The sequence below is a fragment of the Sus scrofa genome, chromosome 15, assembly GCF_054392235.1.
Source record: "Sus scrofa isolate SSC_HxYL_T2T_F1_AM1 chromosome 15, Sscrofa_HxYL_maternal_Yorkshire_Landrace_v2.0, whole genome shotgun sequence".
NCBI classification, from domain to species: Eukaryota; Metazoa; Chordata; class Mammalia; order Artiodactyla; family Suidae; genus Sus; species Sus scrofa.
The window spans coordinates 30,121,495-30,141,883 of record NC_139397.1 but is presented as its reverse complement, the minus strand read 5'-3'; the positions used below and the strand labels follow the sequence as shown (position 1 = coordinate 30,141,883).

Sequence of the window (20,389 nt, the reverse complement as noted above, 5' to 3'; positions counted from 1 at the left end):
CCCAGCCCCCTCACATCCCTGCTCAGGAACCAGCAGTGGCTCCTCGGGTTCTGTGGCCTCCAGGCACTCTCCAGCATGTGGCTCTGACCCTCCCACAGCTGCTGGGCCAGTCTCCCCAGTTCCAGCTGCAGGTACCCCACTCATTCCTGCCTCTGGGCCCGGGCTCACATCCACCCCCTGCCCCACTAGGATGGAAGGTCCTCTCCTCTCCAGAATGCTGGTCATGGTCAAGGCCCAGCTTAGCTGATGACCTGCCTTGCCCATGAAGTCAACTGGGTCTACCCAGCCTGCCCTCATCTCATCTGAACTCTCCTGGCATGTATCCTGCCAGGCAGGCCTGGCCCTGCCCGGGGACACAGGGATGCTCAGCAAGGTTACATCCGTGGACTGAAGTGTTCACTCGCTTCTTGGAGTCGGGGGTTGACAGGTCACGCCTTGTGGCTCAGTGGGGCTTGCCCTAACCAGGCCAGCCCACGTGTGTTCTGTAAGGGCAGGAACAGATGATTTCATCCTCGCAGCTGGGCCGCATAAGACTCAAAGGCTGTGTTAGGACGCGTTGCCTTTTGAATTCCTTTTAGCCTCCCCTTCTTCTGGACACATGAGCAAGCTTGGAGCTTGTGGGTATAGTCCCAGGAGGCCAGGTTACTGCCTGCCCTGCCCTTCCCCACACCTCTAATCCCAGCTGGACGGCCCTGAAACCGAGCATGGGCTCTGCAGTCGGGCAGCCTGCTTCCACATCCCAGCTCCATCACCTAAGCGCTGGCTGATCTTGCCCTGATCTATGTGCTTCAGCTCACGCATCCTTAATTAGGAGAAGTGCCAGTGGGAGACGGATGAATGCTAGCTGTTGCTGACGTGGCCATCACTTCCTTGACAGGAGGTAGGATGACTCTGGTGCAAACCCTTGCCGCCTGGTGGCCACATGACAAAAAGCACCCGGAGAGACAACAAGTCACTCATTGCTTCCCACACGGACTCCTGAGGTGATGAGATAGGATGGCTGGGCAGGGGGGAATTTGTCGTTGGAGTGAGGTAATGGGTTTCTAAGAAGTGAGGGCCCTAGAGGGGATTTCCTGGCCATTCTGAAGAGGAATAACAATAAAAAAGCAACTGCCTTCTGTCTCAACAGCCTGTCAGAGCAGTGCCAGGTCCTGAGCTAAGAGCTTCACATACACACTCAGGCTGAATCTTCCCAGCAAGCAAGGAAGCTCAGAGCAATAGTAACTTGCCCAAGTCCCGCCTCTCTGACCCCAAGAGCCACACTCTGGGTACTCTGCCATCCACCCAGGAGCCTCAGTTGGGCACCACACAGGCTGCTTCCTCCCGACCCTCTCACGGCTGAGGGTGTGGCGCCACGACCTACCGAGACTCGTTGAGGCCTGCGGCCAAGCTCCTGTCCCGGATCCGTGTCTTCATCACCTCGGGGTAATCTCCATTCTTGAAAATAGGATTCGAGAACCATCCTCCCATAAACTGTGGGTGGGGTTAGAGGGACAGTCAGGCTTGGCCTTAAGAGGCTCCTCCAGGAGACAGCAGCCTCCTTGCTCAGGAGTCACCGACCCCAGGACCCCTTCTCCCCAACCCAGGCTTAACGTCGCAGCACTTCTGTGGCTGTTCCCCTGTTGCCGCTTAAATGCCCACGGGTCTTTTCGCTCTGCTGGGAGCTCACTGTGGGAGGGCTGTGTTCTCAACCACTGCAGCTTGAGGGACATGAACAGAACCAAGCCCGGGCCCTGTGCTTGACAGTGCTGCCTGGAAGCCTGGAGGAGGGTCCCGCAGAAGAGGGGGAATCCAAGCCTCCAGGACCTGATTCCCTCTCTTACCACAGAGCAGGTCCTCCCCTGCCTTCACGCTCAGGGCCCACCAGAACCTTCTGGGGAGGGCAGAGGGGCAAGACTCCTTGACTGCCCAGGTAGAAGATGATTCTTCACGGGCTCTGGATTCGCCAGGTCTAAGGGGGGGAACTTTCCAGTCAGTTTTTCTTGAATGATGTCTAGGCCATCCTTACCCTTAGTGGGTACAGGTGGCACCCAAGTGCTGTGATGTTCTGGCCCTGACAGGCTTCTCCGTCTCCCCACATCCACCGCTCACCTGCTGGCCGCTGCCTGAAAGGTGGGGTGAGGGCTGCCTTCCATTCGCAGTCAGAGATGAGGCTTGGAACACACTTGCTCTGGTAAAAGAGGCTGCAGTGCACTCTGGGCTAAGAAATTGTTTCTCTCTGTGGCGTCTGATTTTACTAGGGGATGTGTGTACCAGAGTCCTGGGCTGCAGTATCACAGTTCGCCAGCAAGCTGTGATAAGGACACTACGGCCTAACCTTTCGTGAGGTTTGTTTTGATTTCAGACAGGGAATTATTGCTCTGATTCACCAGTTCTGTGAGTCTGAAATGAAGGAATGGATTAATTTTGTTCCAAGGCTTTGCCCCCAGCTGGCGAGCAAAGAGGGATCTTAAGCTTTTGTTTGCCCTTATTAATTTGACCCCCTTTGTCAAGTTCCCTTGTGAAGAATTTGGGAAACCAAGGCCACTGGTGTCCTTTGAGCATAACACAATCTGTGGGCTCCTCCTCAGAGCCACAAGTGGGGACCAGTCTGGAGAGAAAGACCCCTGCCTTTCATTCTTGACCCCGAGATACCAGAGAGGGTGACTTCCAACCCCTTCAGAGACACTAGCAGGATCCAGGGAAAAGCTATGCCACCAAGAGTGCTGCTGGTTTTCCTTTCTCTCTCCTCTTTCAGGGACCCAGACTGAAATAAGGCTGAGCCATGTTGTTGGCACCTGCTTACCTGTGTCTCTTCTTCCTAGGAGCAAAATGCCATGACCAACAGTGACATGCCCTTAACATTAAACAATGGAATTAGAAATTAGGGTCTCTGTTGGGTGTCAAAGAACCTAAAGCTCCCTATTTAAGGAATCAGGCAGAGAAAATAAAATTAGATGGTGACACCTGGAGGTGATAAGACACTGCAGCCCAATTCTCTCTCTCTCTTTTTTTTTTTTTTTTTGCCATTTCTGGGGCCGCTTCCGCAGCATATGGAGGTTCCCAGGCTAGGGGTCTAATTGGAGCTATAGCCACCAGCCTATGCCAGAGCCACAGCAAAGCAGGATCTGAGCCGCGTCTGCAACCTACACCACAGTTCATGGCAATGCTGGATCCTTAACCCACTGAGCAAGGCAAGGGATCGAACAGCACCTAAATCCTAAATCCTTCCCTTGCAGTCTCATTGTACCTCATTTTGATTATGATGCAAGGGGGAAAAGAGCAAGAGTAAAAACAGTGCCCAGATGCAAAGCAGACCTGAACGTATCTCCTGGCTGCCTCCACATCCTCCTGGTTGGAAGGGTCTCTCGGCTCAGCCCAGTCGCTGTTGATGGTGATAGAAATCACGCCACCTTGACTGGCGCGGTACACATCATTGTACAGATGCCAGGCCTCAGCATGAGCCTTGATTAGGTTGTGGCCAACAATGTAGGGGGCAGTGCCAGGCCTAGAGGAGATTCCTGGAAACATACACAAGATGTCGGTGAAGAATGAGTGTGGCCAAGAATATCACTTTCTTCCCATGAATGGACTCCGCATATTTGGGAGAAGGACTGTAGATTTGGGCTTAAGGAAGACTGGAATCCTAATCCCAACTCCACTTCTGACTAGCCGGCTGTGTAACTTTGGGTGAATAAGCCAGACTTTCAGCAATTAAAAGAGCTCTTGTGAGACAAAAATGAAGTCATGTGTGCAAATCGCCCAGCCTTACAGTGTCTGGCAAAGACAAGGCACTTGATAGATGTTGGTTTCTGTACCCCTCACCCAAAGAGCGGCTCATCTGTCCCAGGCAAAGTACCCAGAAGAGTGTGGGCCTCAGAAGGTGACATGCTGGCACTTCTCGGGCACCCACAGTGAAGGTAAGTATCAGAGAGTACAGCTGATGCAAGCAGCTGACACAGAGATTCCTTGAGACCAAATGTTGTGAGAGAGGCTGCCTCTCATTTGCTGAAGGAACAGAATACCAAAGCGCCAATCAAGGACCAGCGGGAGATACGTCTGGTAACGAGTCAGAACAGATCTCCCCATGGCTCTTTACAGCGTTTACTCATAATCCCAAGGGATCACGTACATCAATACAAATTTATTCTCTAAGGCTCAGAACCAGAGAAAAGGAAAATTCAAGGGTTCTCAGGGGAGGAGTACAGGTCCACAGGCCTTTATTCAAAATGCTTAGGGTCTGATGTATTTTGGAATTAAAAGGTTTTTAGTCTTAGAAAAGAAATAAGTTGCATATACCGTATTTACACGTTGCCCAGCAGGGCCCAGGACAACTCTCCGTAATTAAGGAGACCAGTATGTCTGTAGCAGAACTTTTGAATGTTCACACTAAGAGGGATGGCAACCTCACAGTGGTTCCAGTCAGGTTAAGCCCAGGTCACCCAATCAAATACTGGGAACTGTACAGTCTGATGAACTGTCCCTTCCTGTATTGATTAGCCTGCATCCTTGGTATCAGGGAACTTCCCATCTGAGGCAGCAGAAGCATAGAGACAAAAAGAAAATGAAACCATCTGGAGGTCTTGATATGGGAAGTTCATGTTCAGCAAAACTGGTATCAGAAGAGGAAACCTCTGCCACCTCCTAAGTGGGAGGCAGGGATTCTGAAGCACTGCTTTGAGGTTTTTATGGCCTCCTCCTCCTCCAGGGCAACCTGGATTTCATATCTTGTTGGTGCTAAAAACACCAGACTCCAAATTGCTGACATGTAGGCTTTGGGACCTTTACCTGGAGCAAATGTTCCAGAACCGTAGCCTTGCTGAGCCACAACAAAGGGCTCATTCAGTGTGATCCAAAACTTCACCTTGTCCCCTAGCCTCTGGAAAAGCACATCTGCATACTCCTTAAACCGCTGCACAATGGTCTCATTCTCCCAGCCTCCAACATCCTGAAGTGCCTGGGGCAGGTCCCAGTGGTAAATGGTCACCTGTGAAAAAGCACAATCGGCATTTCCATCAGTGATGCTGTATGTGCCAGCATACTGCTACTGCTTACGCTGAGGACGAATGCCAAGACAAAAGAGCCTCACAGTTCCTTTGGCAGGATGGGGAGGGCAGCAGTGTTGAAGCATGGTAAATTCATACATGTGGATCAGAGAAGCCTGGGTTTGGGTCCTAGCTCTGCCGTCTCCCACCTGCGTGACCCTGGGCTCAGGCACGAAGACTTCCATGTGACAGAAACATTGTGAGGCCGAAATCACATGGCAGAGGACGTGGAGAGTGGGGACATCCTGTCAGCCCTTCAGGAAGCATTAGCTATGCTGGTAGTCAGGGGTCAGAAATGCTAAGCCTCAGAACCTCCTGGATAGACTGTACTGAGAGTCTGAGGCTCTGAGGGTTTCAGGAGGATGGAGGCACTTTGCTAGCAAAAGGGCCTCTCTGAGGACATCCAGTGTGTCTGGAGGTTCTTCCTGTGGAGCTGGGAACACTTTGCTGGAGAGGGGCCCCTCTGGCCATGTCCATGTGGTGGCCTCTCCTCTCCCCTGGTCTTCCCCTGGATGCTCCTGACACAGCCCATCTTGGCCACACTGGGGTCTCCACTGTCTTCAGTCTACACTGGGCTTCCCACCATCGGCAGCTCAGACCCAGTCTCTCCCTTTGCCTGAAATGCCCTTCCCCTCCCACTCGCCCATCCACAGTCTCCTATTTCTTCTAGACCCACACCTCCTTGAAGATTTTTTTGGCCACATCACTTTCCCTTTTTTTGGAGGGTCTCTATGCCCTCGAGAGCTACAAACATTTAGCCCTATGTTGTGTTCTTTCTGCTGTTGTTCTGGATTTTTGTGTGTCATGGATCTTGCTGTCCACTGAGATCCTGGGGTCCTGCAAGCAGCCCCCAGCCACCTCCTCTCCATCACAGTCAGTACGCATGTTCCCCTTAATAAAACCTTCATGGCTGGTTTTCTCCTGCAGTGTTATCAGTGTGAGAAGTCCAAATAGGACTTTTATTTGAAAAAATATTTTCATTGGGGGTGGGAAGTGGTGGATGTAATGAAAGGATTATGCTCTCACTACAGTGAAATAATCTCCAACCACAGCAGAGCAAACAGGGTTTCACAGAATTTGTGCCCTGCAGCCCTCTATTATAAAGTTGCCCAGGGGAAAAGGAAAAGTGTTAGAATCTCAAATAAAATTTGATTGTTTTGGGGACAGTAAATTAAGCCCACAAGTGAGCTTCTGTATTATTATTTGTAGTAACTCAAAGCTTAAAAACCATACACTTTTGGGAGGAGGGGGCAAGCTGGCAGTGGTGTAGGACACAGAGCACACCTTTTCCATCCAGTACATCAAAAATACATCTACATGTGGAACAATTTTCATAGAACATCTACTGAATGCTGGTAGAAGATCACAGACTTCCAAAAAGGCAAGTAAATCTCCATGTAACTGGGTAGGACAAAAGGTCAAAGAAAAAGAAGAGAGAGAGAGAGAGAAAGCAATCAGGACCAGGCCACCCCCCCTGGGAGGGAGCTGTGAAAGAGGAAAGGTTTCTGCACACCAGGAAGGCCTCTCACTGACAGACCAGCCAGGACAGAGAGGAAGCTTTGGAGCCTTGAGGCGATTGTAGCAACCATTTTGTGTAGGGAAAACAGGAAGAAGCCCTGCATAGGTGGTTGGTTAGTGCCACTGCCCAGTGCACGCCATCCTGAGATGTTGTCTGCTAAGGTGAGGGGTGCTGGGCTAAGGCTCAGGCTTCAAAGTCAGACTAGGGGAGAGGACTAGGTTGACTGCATGGAGACAACCTGAGGGGTCTAGGGTGTGGTGTGCCATAACTGAGGTAATGCAGGAAGAAGCCTAGGCCTCCAGAGATGCAGGGTGCCATTGTTGGGGAGCATGAAAGGGGAGGGGCAGGACCACCAGAGGTGCTTCTTTTTCCACGTGGGGGCTCTCAGGCCACAGGGCACCACTTGCATTAGCTCCAGGGGTTGTGCTAGCTACTGCTGACATCTCAGACTCCAGAGGTGGGCAGACACCACTGCCTCCACTGAGGGTCTCAGGAGTGGGTGTGGTCACTGCCCCTACCTTCCCAGGAGCGCCCACAACCCACCACTGCCAACACCCCAGAACCCTAAACCAGGCACTGATCCCTCCTCCCACCTTCCAGGAGCAAGCATTGCCTGTTGCTGCTACCAAGGGTTTCCCATCTGGGCCCAGACTTCTGCCCCCACATCCCTGAGAGTGTGCATGCAGCCTACCCCCACTACTGCTACAAGAGGGGCCTGTAACTAGGCACCAGCCACTGCCCTCTGGTGTCAACCATTACCTCCTATCAATGGATAAAGTACAGCATATGCTGAGCAAAGAGTTGGCAGGCATCCAAACTAAAAACAGCTCTCAGAGGAGACTGGGACAAGATGGCAGAGTAGAAGGGCTTAAGCTCACCTTCTCTCACTAAAACACCAAAATTACAACTAATCACTGAACAACCATCAATAAAATAGATTGGAAACTACCTGAAAAGATATCCTACACCCAAAGACAAAGAAAAAGCCACATTGAGATGGTAGGAGGGGTGCTTTCATGATACAAGCAATCCCATACTTACCAGGTGGGTGACCACGGACCGGTAAATAATTATATCACAGAGGCTCTCCCACAGGAGTGAGAGCTCTGAATGCCACATCAGGTTCCCCAGCCCAGGGGTCTAGCATTGGGAGGAGGATCCCCAAAGCATTTGGCTTTGAAGGCCAGTGGGGCATGTGGTCAGGAGCTCCACAGGGCTTGGGGAAACAGACTCCACTCTTTGAGGGTACACACAAGATTCCATGTGCCCTGGATCCCAGAGTGAAGCAGAGACTCCCTGAGAATCTGGGTTGGACCTACTTGAGGGTCTTGAATGGTATCCTGGGAAAGCAAGGGGCAGCTGTGGCTCATTGTGGGGGCAGGACATTGGAGGTAGAGGTCCGGGGAATATTCACTGACATGACTTCCCCTGGAGCCTACCATTTTGGAAAAATCTGTCACCTCCCATTAGGGCTGAGAAGCCCCAGGCCAAACAACAAACAGGGTGGGAACCCAGCCTCGCCCTTCATCAAACAGAGTCCTTTTAGGCACACAGTTGCCTTTAATCACACCCAGAGTCAAAGCCCCACCCACCAGAGGGACAGGATTCAGCTCCACCTACTGACAAGACTCAGTGGGCAGGCACTAAGCCCTCCCATGAGGAAGTCTGTAACAAGCCCCTGTATCAATTGCCCCCATGAGGGGACAGACACCAAAAGCAAGAGAGGTTACAACCCTCTAGCCTGCAAAAAAGAGACTAGATTGAAAAGCTACAGAAAATGAAAAGGCAGAGAAATATAAGCCAGATGAAGGAGCTAGACAAAATCCCAGAAAAATAGCTAAATGAAGTGAAGATTAGCAGCCTCCATGAAAAAGATATTAGAATAATGATAGTAAAGATGATCCAAGGTCTTGGAAAAAATTGGAGGCAAGGATTGATGAATGAGAAGAAACACTGAACAGAAAAAGAGAACATTTAAAGATTAAACAAGCAGAGATCCAAAATACAATAACCAAAATAAAAAATTCACTAGAGGAACCAATAGCAGTTTATAGGAGACAGAACAAATAAGTGAGGTGGAAGACAGACTGGTGGAAATCACTGATGTGGAAAAGAATAAAGAAAAAAATATGAAAAGAAATGAGGAGTGTCTAAGAGAACTCTGGGACACCCTTAAATGCATCAACATTCACATTATAGGGATGCCAGAAGGTGAAGACAGAGAGAAAGGGCCAGATAAACTATTTGAAGAGATAATAGCCAAAAACTTGCCTAACGTGGGAAAGGAATCAATCACTTAACTCCAGGAAGCACAACAAATACCATATAAATTAAACTCAAGGAGGAACATCCTGAGACACATACTAATCAAGTTTACCAAAATTAAGACAAAGAGAAAATATTGAAAACAGGGAAAAGCAACAAATAACATACAAAGGAACCCCAATAAGGCTGTCAGCTGAATTTTCAGCAAAAGCTCTGAAAGCCAGAATGGAGTGGCATGATATACTTAAAAGTGATGAAAGGAAAAAAACCCTACAACCAAGAATGCCCTACCCAGCAAGACTCTCAGATTTGAAGGAGAAATCAAAAGCTTTACAGACAAGCAAAAGTTAAGAGAATTCAGCACCACTAAAACAGCTTTACAACAAATAGTAAGGGAACTTCTCCAGATAGAAAAGAAAAGGCCACTACCAGAAGCAAGAAAATTACAAATGAGAAGGCTCACCAGTAAAAGCAAACATATAGTAAAGGTACGAGATCATCCACATACAAATATGATATCAAAACCAGCAACTGTGAGAAGAGGTGGGTACAAAGGCATGACACTGGAGATGCATTTGCAATTAAAAGGTCAGCAACTTAAAACAATCTTGTGTATATATAGACTCCTATATCAAAACCTCATGGTAACTGCAAACCCCAAACCAGCAATAGATACACACAGAAATAAGAAAAAGCAATCCATACACAACTCTAAAGACAGTTATCAAACCACAAGAGAAGAGAACAAGAGAAGATGGGAAGAAAAAAAGACCAACAAAAACAAATCCAAAACAATGAACAAAATGGCAATATGAATTTATATATCAATAATTATCTTAGATGTAAATGTACTAAAGACTCCAAACAAAAGACATAGACTGGCTAAATGGATACAAAAACAAGACCCATGTATATGCCATCTACAAGAGACCCACTTCAGATCTAAGGACACATAACAACTGAAAGTGTGATGATGGAAGAAAATATTCCATGCAAATGGAAATCAAAAGAAAGCCAGAGTAGCAATACTCATGTCAGACAAAATAAATTTTAAAATAAAAAATATGAGCCAAAGAAGGTCATTACATAATGATGAAGGGATCAATCCAAGAAGATACAATAATTGTAACTATATATGCTCCCAACATAGGAGCACCTCAATATATAAGACTACTGCTAACAGCTTTAAAAAGAGAAATTGACAATAACACAATAATAGTGGGGGGCTTTAACACCCCAGTTACAGCAATGGACAGATCATCCAGATGCAAAATCAAAAGAAAACACAGGCCTTAAATGACGCATTAGACCAGATGGACTTAATAGATATTTATAAAATGTTCCATCCAAAAAGATCAGAATACACATTCTTCTCAAGCACATATGGAACATTCTCTAGGATAGATCACATTCTGGGCCACAAATAAAGCCTCAGAAAATTAAAAAAAAATTGAAATCATATCAAGCGTCTTTTCCAACCACAATACTATATGACTGGGAATCAACAACAAGAATAAACCTGCAAAAAAACACCAACATGTGGAGACTAAACAACGCTACTAAACAACCAATGGATCACCTGAAGAAATCAAAGAGGAAATAAAAAAAGATACCTAGAAGCAAATGACAACAGAACACAACAATTCAAAAACCTATGGGGTGCAGCAAAAGCAATTCTAAGAGGGAAGTTTATAGCAATATGAGCTCACTTCAGGAAACAAGAAAAATCTCAAACAACCTATTTTATACCTAAAGCAACTAGAGAAAGAAGAACAAACAAAATCCAAAGTTAGCAGAAGGAAAGAAATCATAAAGATCAGAGCAGAAATAAATGAAATAGAAATGAAGAAAACAATAGAAAATATCAATGAAACTAAAAGCTGGTTCTTGAAAAGATCAACAAAATTGAGAAAACTTTATCTAGACTCATCAAGAAAAAAAAGACAGAGGACCCAAAACAATAAAATTAGAAATGAAAACGGAGAAGTTACACCAGACATCACAGAAATACAAGGGATCATAAGAGACCACTATAAGCAACTATAGGCCAATAAAGCAGACAACCTAGAAGAAATGGACAAATTCTTAGAAAGATACAATCTTCCAGAGCTTCCTTGCCTTCCTGCTTTCCTCTCTTACAAGTATCCTATCCTAACAAATCTGTTTCTTGCCTATCACTTTGTCTCTCACTGAATTACTTCTTCATGGAGGAATAAAGAACCTGAGCCTTGCTGAGACCAGACACAGGTTGATTCCATTGGCTTCCACTGCCCAAGGTTGAGACCAAGTCAGACCAAGCCGAATGCAGATGACTCAGCCAAGATCAGCAGAGCCAGGCCCAGATAAACTGACTGGAGGACTCAGAAATCATTGTTTTAAATCATTGGATTTAGGTTCTCAACTGAGACAACCCTGTAATAAGAATGGCAGATTAACAGGGGAAAAAAATGAACAGAAGTTTAATAACACATATACCTATGGTAAACAAGTGAGAGACCCAGGAACACTGAGTAGCTCCCTGAAATGGTTCAAGACATGACCTTAAAAACCATCTGCAGTGAAATACAAAAGAAAATGGTGGGTGAGGATGACAGGGGTGTAGGGAGCCAGTTATGGGCTTAAGATACTTATCAGACCCTTACCCCAAAATAATTCATGGCAGCCTATCCCTTAAGGACAAGTATTCCCTTTCTTGTGTCAGACTACAGTCTTGTGGCTTTGCCTATTTGGTTAGAAACCCCAGCTTTTGGTTTTGTCCCCAGACCCCCAGATTCCATCTGTTTGAAATCAGTCTGCAGTTCTCATTTCTGAGGTTTGCTGGTGCTGTCTGCTTCTCGCTCCCCAAATTCTACACTGAAAACTACTGGGTAGTTACTGGTTGAGGTTGAAATGGTCTGACTTAAAAGCCATGGTCTAGGATTGGACTGGGTTGGATTTAAGAACTGAAGTGGGTCTAGGATTAGAGTGGGTCTGATTTAACCTGGACTGACTCCAGTTTGAGGACTTGGGTGAGTACAATTTTGTTCTCAGGAAAGGCTACCACAAACAAAAATAACAACAACAACAACAAAACTAGGCATCTTCTCCACAAATACCTATCTCATGGTAAAATTTTAGAATGGAAGCTATAAGGTCTCTGTTTGCATTTTTATTTTATTTATTTTTATGCTTTTTAGGGCTGTACCCACAGCATATGGAAGTTCCCAGGCTAGGGGTCAAATCAGAGCTACAGCTGCCAGCCTATGCCACAGCCACAGCAATGTGGGATCCGAGCCATGGCTGTGACCTACACCATAGCTCATGGCAATGCCAGATCCCCAACCCACTGAGCAAGGGCAGGGATCGAACCCACATCCTTATAGATAGTAATTGGGTTCATTACCAATGAGAACTCTTCTGCTTGCATTTTTATATTCATGACTCTCTCTATATATGTATATATATGATATTTTTCTACCTCCAAATTGCCAAAATTAATTTACAAAAGAGTTCTATTTAAATGGCCTAAAGAAAAGTAGGCACTTATATGAATTATATATTCATAATATTCTTAAAAATATAATAAAAACTCAAATGCTTTTCAGATTCACATGATCTGAGATAAAAGCTAGTTTAAGTTTTTTATTTAATTAAACATCTTTAGAGTTATTGATGCTAAACATAATTTAGACATAAAATTTTTATTTTACCTAGGCTTACTAAAGGTTAAATAAGCTCAAATTATGTCTTACAAAAATTGACAGCAAGAAAAATAGCTTGAGATAATGGCTTACTTTGATATCTCATGGAGTTTCGTGGGTAACTTTAATGTAATTGTTAAGAACAAGAAAATTAAATGGCTGAAAGTAGGATTAAAAAAAAAACTTTTAAAAGTTTCCCCAAATCTTTTCAAGAAGCTAAAAATCTTGAAGCTAATTTAAATGATACATATCCAGATTATTTCCAAATGAACCAAAATACTGAAATATTACTGAGCACAGATTTATCCAGTTTTGCTTCCCTTTATCAAAGAATTAAAGATATTTGGGTCTATTAATAAGCATGTTTTGTGCCACACTGAAAAATTTTCTATGAGAAAGCACAGGTTTCTGAAAATGAGATTATAAAACATGTTTATAAATTTACCAAAGCACAGAATGCTAGTTTAAGGGACAGTCACAACTGTTTCTTTACTTTCACTAGTAATTAAACTTACCAATGGTTAAAAATTCTAATGCATGTAACTAAAACTACTAGAAATAATAGGGGCAACATCCCTGTATGCAAAGAGAGAAGTGTATTTTCAGTAAAAACAAAAACAAAAACAAAAAAACCATGAGGAATGGAGATGTTTTGTGGAGGGAAAGGAAAGGAATTTTGTCCTAAAATGAGTTTGTTATTTCAGAAAAAGAAAGAGAAAAATAGAACACAATCTAAATTCAAAAAAGAAAATTGCAGAGTGTTTGTAAAAAAGAAATTTGAGGAAAGGAATTTTATATGTGGTCAAGCTGGATGAGATTAAATGAATTTGTTATAAGGATTTTAAAAATAAGCTTGAATATCAATAGTGTACTTATATAGAACACGATTTTCTTCCATCTGCTGAAAGAACAAGTTTTATTGGATTGTTGGTATGCTTTTAATAAATTATAAACAGAAGTTTTTATTTACCTTGTAAGTAAGTGATCTGTCTAGAAAACAAAAGTTTTGTATCTGGACAAAATAATTACCTGTATCTTTTTCGCTGAGTCTTTGATTACTTAAGAAAATTGAATCTTTTCTATTAAAAAGCTAAGGGTTTTTTTGTTTTTTTGTTTTAGGTTTTGTTTTACAATGACTTAACTTTCTGTATTTGCCTGCATAGTCTTCAGTTGTCACTATGGTTAAATAAATATATTTTGTTTCATAGTGACCTATGATCCTATTTGACCAAATGTTTTAAAAGCTTTTGACATTTTTGATAAACTTCCCCAAATTAAATTCTAAGCAAAATCTTTTTGACCTCAAACTAACTTTGGGATTTTCCAGAGGGCTCCAGAAACAAAGCAAAAGGTTTGTGCTCTCTCCTTATAAAAAGGGAGACATTACAACAATTAAGTGCATTTGATATGTTAAATTACCTGGAAGCATTGTCAAATAAGAACACAAAGGCTTCTTTACGATTTATTTGCATAGGTATATGTATATGTGTTCCAGAAATTATGACATTTTTAAAGGAAAAAAAAAAAAGAAAGATACAATCTTCCAAGATCAGGAAGAAATAGAAAAAGTGAATGGACCAATCACAAGGACTGAAATTGAAACTGTGATTTAAAAACTTCCAACAAACAAGGATCCAGGACCAGATGGCTTCACAGATGAATTCTATTAAAAATTTAGAGAAGAGGTGTTCCCATCATGGCTCAGCTGAAATGAATCTGACTATCCATGAAGATGCAGGCTCGATCCCTGGCCTTGCTCAGTGTGTTAAGGATCTGGTGTTGCAGTGAGTTGTGGTGCAGGCTGGCAGCTACAGCTCCGATTTGACTCCTAGTCTGGGAACCTCCATATGCCATGGGTGTGGCCCTAAAAAAGACAAAAAAAAAAAAAAAATTAGAGAAGACTTAACACCTATCCTTCTGAAACTATTCCAAAAAAAAATTGCACAGGTTGGATCATTCCTAAGCTCATTCTATGAGGCTACCATCACTCTGACACCAAAACCAGAAAACTACAGGCCAATATCATTGATGAACATAAATGTAAAAATCCTCAACAAAATACTAGCAAACTGAATCCAACAATTCATTAAAAGGATCATACACCATGATCAAGTGGGATTTATCCCAGGTTGTAAGGATTCTAAAATATACATAAATCAATCAGTGTGATAATACCACATTAACAAACTGAAGAGTAAAAAACATAAGATCCTCTCAATAGATGCTGAAAAAGCTTTTGACAAAATCCAACACCCATTTCTGAGAAAACTCTCCAGAAAGTGGGCATAGAGGGGAAACTAATTCAACATAATAAAGGCCATATGTGACAAACTCACAGCTACCATCATTTTCAAAGGTAAAAAACTGAAAGCATTTTTGCTAAGACAAGGATGTCCACTCTCACCACTTTTATTCAACATAGTTTTTTAAGTTCTAGCCATGACAATCAGAGAAGAAAAAGAAATAAAAGTAATTCAAATTGGAAAAGAAGAAATAAAACTGTCATTGTTGGCAGGTAATCTGATACTATACATAGAAAATCCTAAAGATGCTACCAGAAAACTATGAGAGTTCATCAATGAATTCAGTAATGTAGCAGAGTACCAAATTAATACAAAGAAATCACTTGTATTCCTATACACTAACAATGAAAGATTAGAAAGAGCAACTAAGGAAACAATCTCATTTACCATTGCATCAAAAAGAATAAAATACCTAGGAATAAACCTACCTAAAGAGGCAAAGGACCTGTAATTCTGAAAACTATATGACACTGATGAAAGAAATCAAAGATGACACAAACTAATAGAAGTACCATGCTCTTGGATTGGAAGAATCAACTTACCCAAGACAGTCTTCAGATTTAGTGTAATTCCTATCAAATTACCAATGACATTTTTCACAGAACTAGAACAAAAAAATTTTAAATTTGTATGGAAACACCAAATCTCTGAATAGCCAAAGCAATCTTTCTTTTTTTTCCATCTTTTTGAGGGCCACACCTGCAGCATGTGGAGGTTCCCAGGCTAAGGGTCTAATCTGAGCTATTGCTGCCAGCCTAGCAATGCAGGATCCTAGCTTCATATGTAACTTACACTGCAGCTAATGGCAGCGCTGGATCCTTAACCCACTGAGCAAGGCCAGGGATTGAACCCGCAGCCTCATGGTTCCTGGTTAGGTTCATTTCTTCTGTGCTGTGATGGGAACTCCCAAAGCAATCTTGAGAAAGACAAATGGAGCTGGAGTAATCAGGCTCCTTGAATTCAGACTATATTACAAAGCTGCAGATACCAAAAGAGTAAGGTACTGGCACAAAAATAGAAATCAGTGGAACAGGATAGAGAGCCCAGAAATAAACCCATGCACCTATGGTCAATCTATCTCTGACAAAGGAGGTAAGAATATGCAATGAAGTTAAGACAGTATCTTCAATAAGTGGTGCTGGGAAAATTGGATAGGTACATGTAAAAAATAAAATGAGAATATTTTCTTATATCATGCAGAAAAATAAACTCAAAATGGATTAAAGACCCTAATGTAACACCAGATACTATGAAACTCTTAGAGGAAAATGTAGGCAGAACACACCTTGACATACATTTCAGCAATATCGTGTGTGTGTGTGTGTGTGTGTGTGTGTGTTTGGCCACACCCATGACATACGGAGCTTCCTGGCCAGGAATTGAAACCAAGCTGCAGCCGCAATCTACTCCAATGCTATAGTAATGCCTGATCCTTAACACACTGTGCTGGGCTGGGGACTGAATATTTGCCACCACAGAGACAACATTGGATCTTTAACCCATTATGCTACAGTGGGAAGGCCAGCAATATCTTTTTTGATCCACCTCTCAGAGTAGTGAAAATAAAAACAAAGATAAATAAAAGGGACCTACTTAAAGGCTTATGCACAGCAAAAGAAAACATAAAAAAAAACCCTGAGAAGTTCCTGTTGTGGTGCAGCGGAAATGAATCTGACTAGGAACCATGAGGTTGAGGGTTTGATCCCCCGGCCTCGCTCAGTGGGTTAAGGATCTGGTGTTGCCGTGAGCTGTGGTGTAGGTCGCAGATGTGGCTCAAATCTGGTGTTGCTGTGACTCTGCTGTAGGCTGGCAGCAATAGCTCCGATTGGACCCCTAGCCTGGGAACTTCCATATGCTGCAGGTGTGACCCTAAAAGGTCAAAAGACAAAAGAAGAAAACTTTAAAAAAAAAACCTGAAAAGATAACTCACAGAATGGGAGAAAATATTTGCAAAAGAAGCAACTGACAAGGGATTTATCTCAAAATATACAAAAATCTCATATACCTTTACATCAAAAAAAACCTCAACCTAATCAAAAATGGCCAGAAGATCTAAATAGATGTATCTCTAAAAAAGACAAACAGATGACCAAAAGGCACATAAAAATATTCTCAACATCACTAATTATTAGAGAAAGGCAAATCAAAACTATGAGGTAACACCTCACAGCAGTCAGAAGGGCCATCATCAAAAAGTCGACAAACAATAAATGTTAGAGTGTGGGGAAGAGGGAACTCTCCCATACTGTTAGTGGGAATGTATAAACTGATACAACTACTATGGAGAACAGTATGGAGGATCCTTAAAAAACTAAAAATAGAACTACCATACAATCAATCCAGCAATCCCACTCCTAAAAAACTAAACAGCCCTTTCTGGTGGTGACAACGTCCCTACGAGAACATGCCTCTCGCAAAGGATCTCCTTCATTCCTCTCCAGAAGAGGAGAAGAGGAAACACAAGAAGTACCTGGTGCAGAGCCCCAATTCCTATTTCATGGATGTGAAATGCCCAGGATGCTATAAAATCACCACCGTCTTTAGCCATGCACAAACAGTAGTTTTGTATGTTGGCTGCTCTGCTGTCCTCTGCCAGCCTACAGGAGGAAAAGCAAGGCTTACAGAAGGATGTTCCTTCAGACGGAAGCAGCGCTAAAAGTACCCTGAATCAAGATGAATGGGAAACAATCCCAATAAACACATTTTGGATACACCCTGCTTATTGTCTTGTTTTACTCCTAGAAGGTTCCTACCTCACGTATTCAGGGGCATCCAGAAGAGTGGACTCTAGAGTCATTTGGAGCAATTTGTGAAATAGAATGAAGGCAGTTTCCAAGTCAAAAGTCCATGGTGCTGAATATAAGGACTCCTTACCTAGAAAGAGGAAAGCTATTGATGCCGACATTGCAAAGAGGGTAAAGAGGATCTGGTAAGAACCCATGAACTTCTGGAGGACACCTGAACCTTCACGTTGATCTACATATTGGCAGAACAAAAGAAGACAATAGTTATTTAATATATTGGGGACAGATGTCATTTTTAAAAACTTATGCGGTCCTAAGAGTTAGCTAAGGCACTCAGAACCCAGCCCTTCAGGAAATTCTTTTGCTTCTTAGCAGAGAAAAAGAGGTGAACTATACTTGGCTTCTCCACCACTTTGGCTATCTCTAATGTAGTAAACTAAATTCTTGAGCCTCTCTCTTCAGCTTACAAAAGAATATTTAAATTCTCTGCCACTTTAAAATGCTTGTTAGTTTTCCTGCATACTTAACTCCTGGTGACATGCTGCTAAATTTGTGACAATCTATGGTGATTCAACTTTCAATTTTAATCCCTTTGCCCTGAAACATTTCTTTGGATCATCAATGACCTCTTAAATCCAAGGACCACTTGTCCTTTTTTTTACTCAGGTGACATTTCTAGGGAACATTCCGATTTGCATATGACCTTGTCCTCAATAAAACTCTAGACTTGTGTCTTTGAAGCATAAAAAACAAAACTAAACATAGAATATCTACAATCACTCCATAGAAAACCATAATTTGAAAAGATACATGCACCCCAATGTTCACTGCAACACTATTTACAATAGCCAAGACATGGAATCAACCTAAATATCCAATAGAGGATTGGATAAAGAAGATGTGGCACATATATAGAATGGAATATAAGTCGACCATAAAATAGAACACTACTGTGTAATTTGCAGCAACATGGACAGACCTAGAGATTATTATGCTAAGTTAAGTCAGACAAAGGAAAACATCACGAGATCATTAATATGTGGAATCTAATAAAAATGATACAAAAGAACTTAATCAAAAAAGAGAAACAGACTCAAAGATTGTGAAACCAAACATACGGTTACCAAAGGGGAAACACTGGGGGAGGAATAAATTGGGAAGTTGGGACTGGCATAACACATCACTATATACAAAATCAATAAGTAACAAGGACCTACTGCATACCACAGGGAAATCTACTCAGTACTCTTTGATAGCCTATATGGAAAAAGAATCTGAAAAAGAATATATATGCATATATATATATATTTATATATATATGCATATATATGTAACTGATTCATTTTATTGTATACCTGAAACAAATACAACATTGTAAGTCAACTATATTCCAATAAATAAAAAAAAACCAAAACAGGAAATAAACATTAAAAACCCCAGAAAACACATGCACTTTAAGTACTAAGGATGTAATGTACAACATGATAAATATAACTAACACTACTTTAGGTTATACATGAAAGTTGTTAAGAGAGTATTTTTCCTTGAGATGAGAACTCAGTATATAATGTTTTCTATTTTTTAACACTATACGAGATGATACATGTTCACTAAACTTATTGACATAAGTCAAATCATTATGCTATACTACCTAAACTTACACAGTACTTTATTTTATCTCAATAAAACTGGAAGAAAAATAATAAAAAATGAAGAAAAGGAAAAAAAGAATAAACTTTAAACAAATGAATAAACCCATGCATTTTGGGGCAGGCAATAGTGCTCCTAGAACCATACCCTACAGATAAACTTCCACCGTAGCGGAATTGTATACATACAGTTACTCACTGTACTATTCATTTTAACAGTGTAAGAGTGTCCATTAACAGGGAAGTAATTAGAGAAGGTACAAAGAGAATTCCACATGACTGAAAAAACCAAACGTATGAGGAAATTATGTATGCATATAGAAATATCTGTAAAAAGTACTGTTAAATAAAAGGAAGCACCAAACTGCACATGTCACATCATTATGAAAAATGAGGGGAAGAGGCGTGTGCATACTCATATACACACATCTGCTGTCTATAGATGCAAAAGGACAGGAGAACCCAGCAAACCTGGTTGCCTGCAAGGAAGGGAATGGATGGTTGGGGGTCAGCAACAGGATGAACATCTTTACTGACAACTTAAAGATTAAATTTGATGACAGCACTTTGTTTACACAATAAATGTGCTCCCCAGCCCAGATGGCTCCCACATTTGGCCTTGGCCAAGGCCTGGTCAGGGCCCAACCTCACCTGGGGCTGGATGTTGGCAGCCAGCAGGGCATCAATGAGCCGCACATAGTAGTTCAGGCCTGCTTCATTGATGTACTTGGTGGTTCCATCAGGGAGGATGCGAGTCCAAGAGATGGAAAAGCGATAGTGGGACACACCCAGGTTCTGCAGGGCGACTACATCCTCAGCAATCTTGTGATAACTGTCACAGGCCATATCTCCAATGTCATTGTTCTCAATCTTCAGTGGTGTGTGAGAAAACATGTCCCAAATACTGAGTCCTTTGCCATCTGCTCTCCATGCACCTTCGATCTCAAGACAAAAAGACATGCTCTAATTAAGTCATGTAGTCAAGCCCTCCCTGGTCAGCAGGTGAGTTCTGGCTCAGGAAGTAAGGGGGCATTACCTTTACTGGCCACCCCCAATTTCTGAACTCCTACAGCTTCCTGTACACACTTTCTGTATGTCACAGCACTGTCATGTTGCTCTTTGCAATTATGGGCTTGCTGACTGGCTTCGCTTTCACAAGACTGAGGTCTAGGCATTGTGTCTCTCATCTTCACAGCCTGGCAGTC

At 42.7% G+C, this 20,389-nt stretch overlaps 1 protein-coding gene and 1 pseudogene across 3 annotated transcripts in view; one reads left to right on the top strand and one right to left on the bottom strand.

Annotated features, from left to right (window-relative positions):
- LOC146395767 (lactase/phlorizin hydrolase-like) overlaps positions 1-20,389 on the bottom strand; it is a 58,121-nt gene that overhangs the window by 5,442 nt on the left and 32,290 nt on the right. For all 3 annotated transcript variants that reach the window (XM_085001327.1, XM_085001328.1, XM_085001329.1), the window contains 4 exons: positions 19,836-20,126; positions 4,768-4,966; positions 3,298-3,500; positions 1,364-1,473 (listed from right to left, as the gene is read on the bottom strand). In XM_085001327.1, the coding sequence (XP_084857453.1) occupies positions 1,364-1,473; positions 3,298-3,500; positions 4,768-4,966; positions 19,836-20,126 (803 nt within the window). The remainder of the gene's footprint in view (positions 1-1,363; positions 1,474-3,297; positions 3,501-4,767; positions 4,967-19,835; positions 20,127-20,389) is intronic.
- On the top strand, positions 17,176-17,470 carry LOC100525613 (small ribosomal subunit protein eS27 pseudogene; annotated as a pseudogene).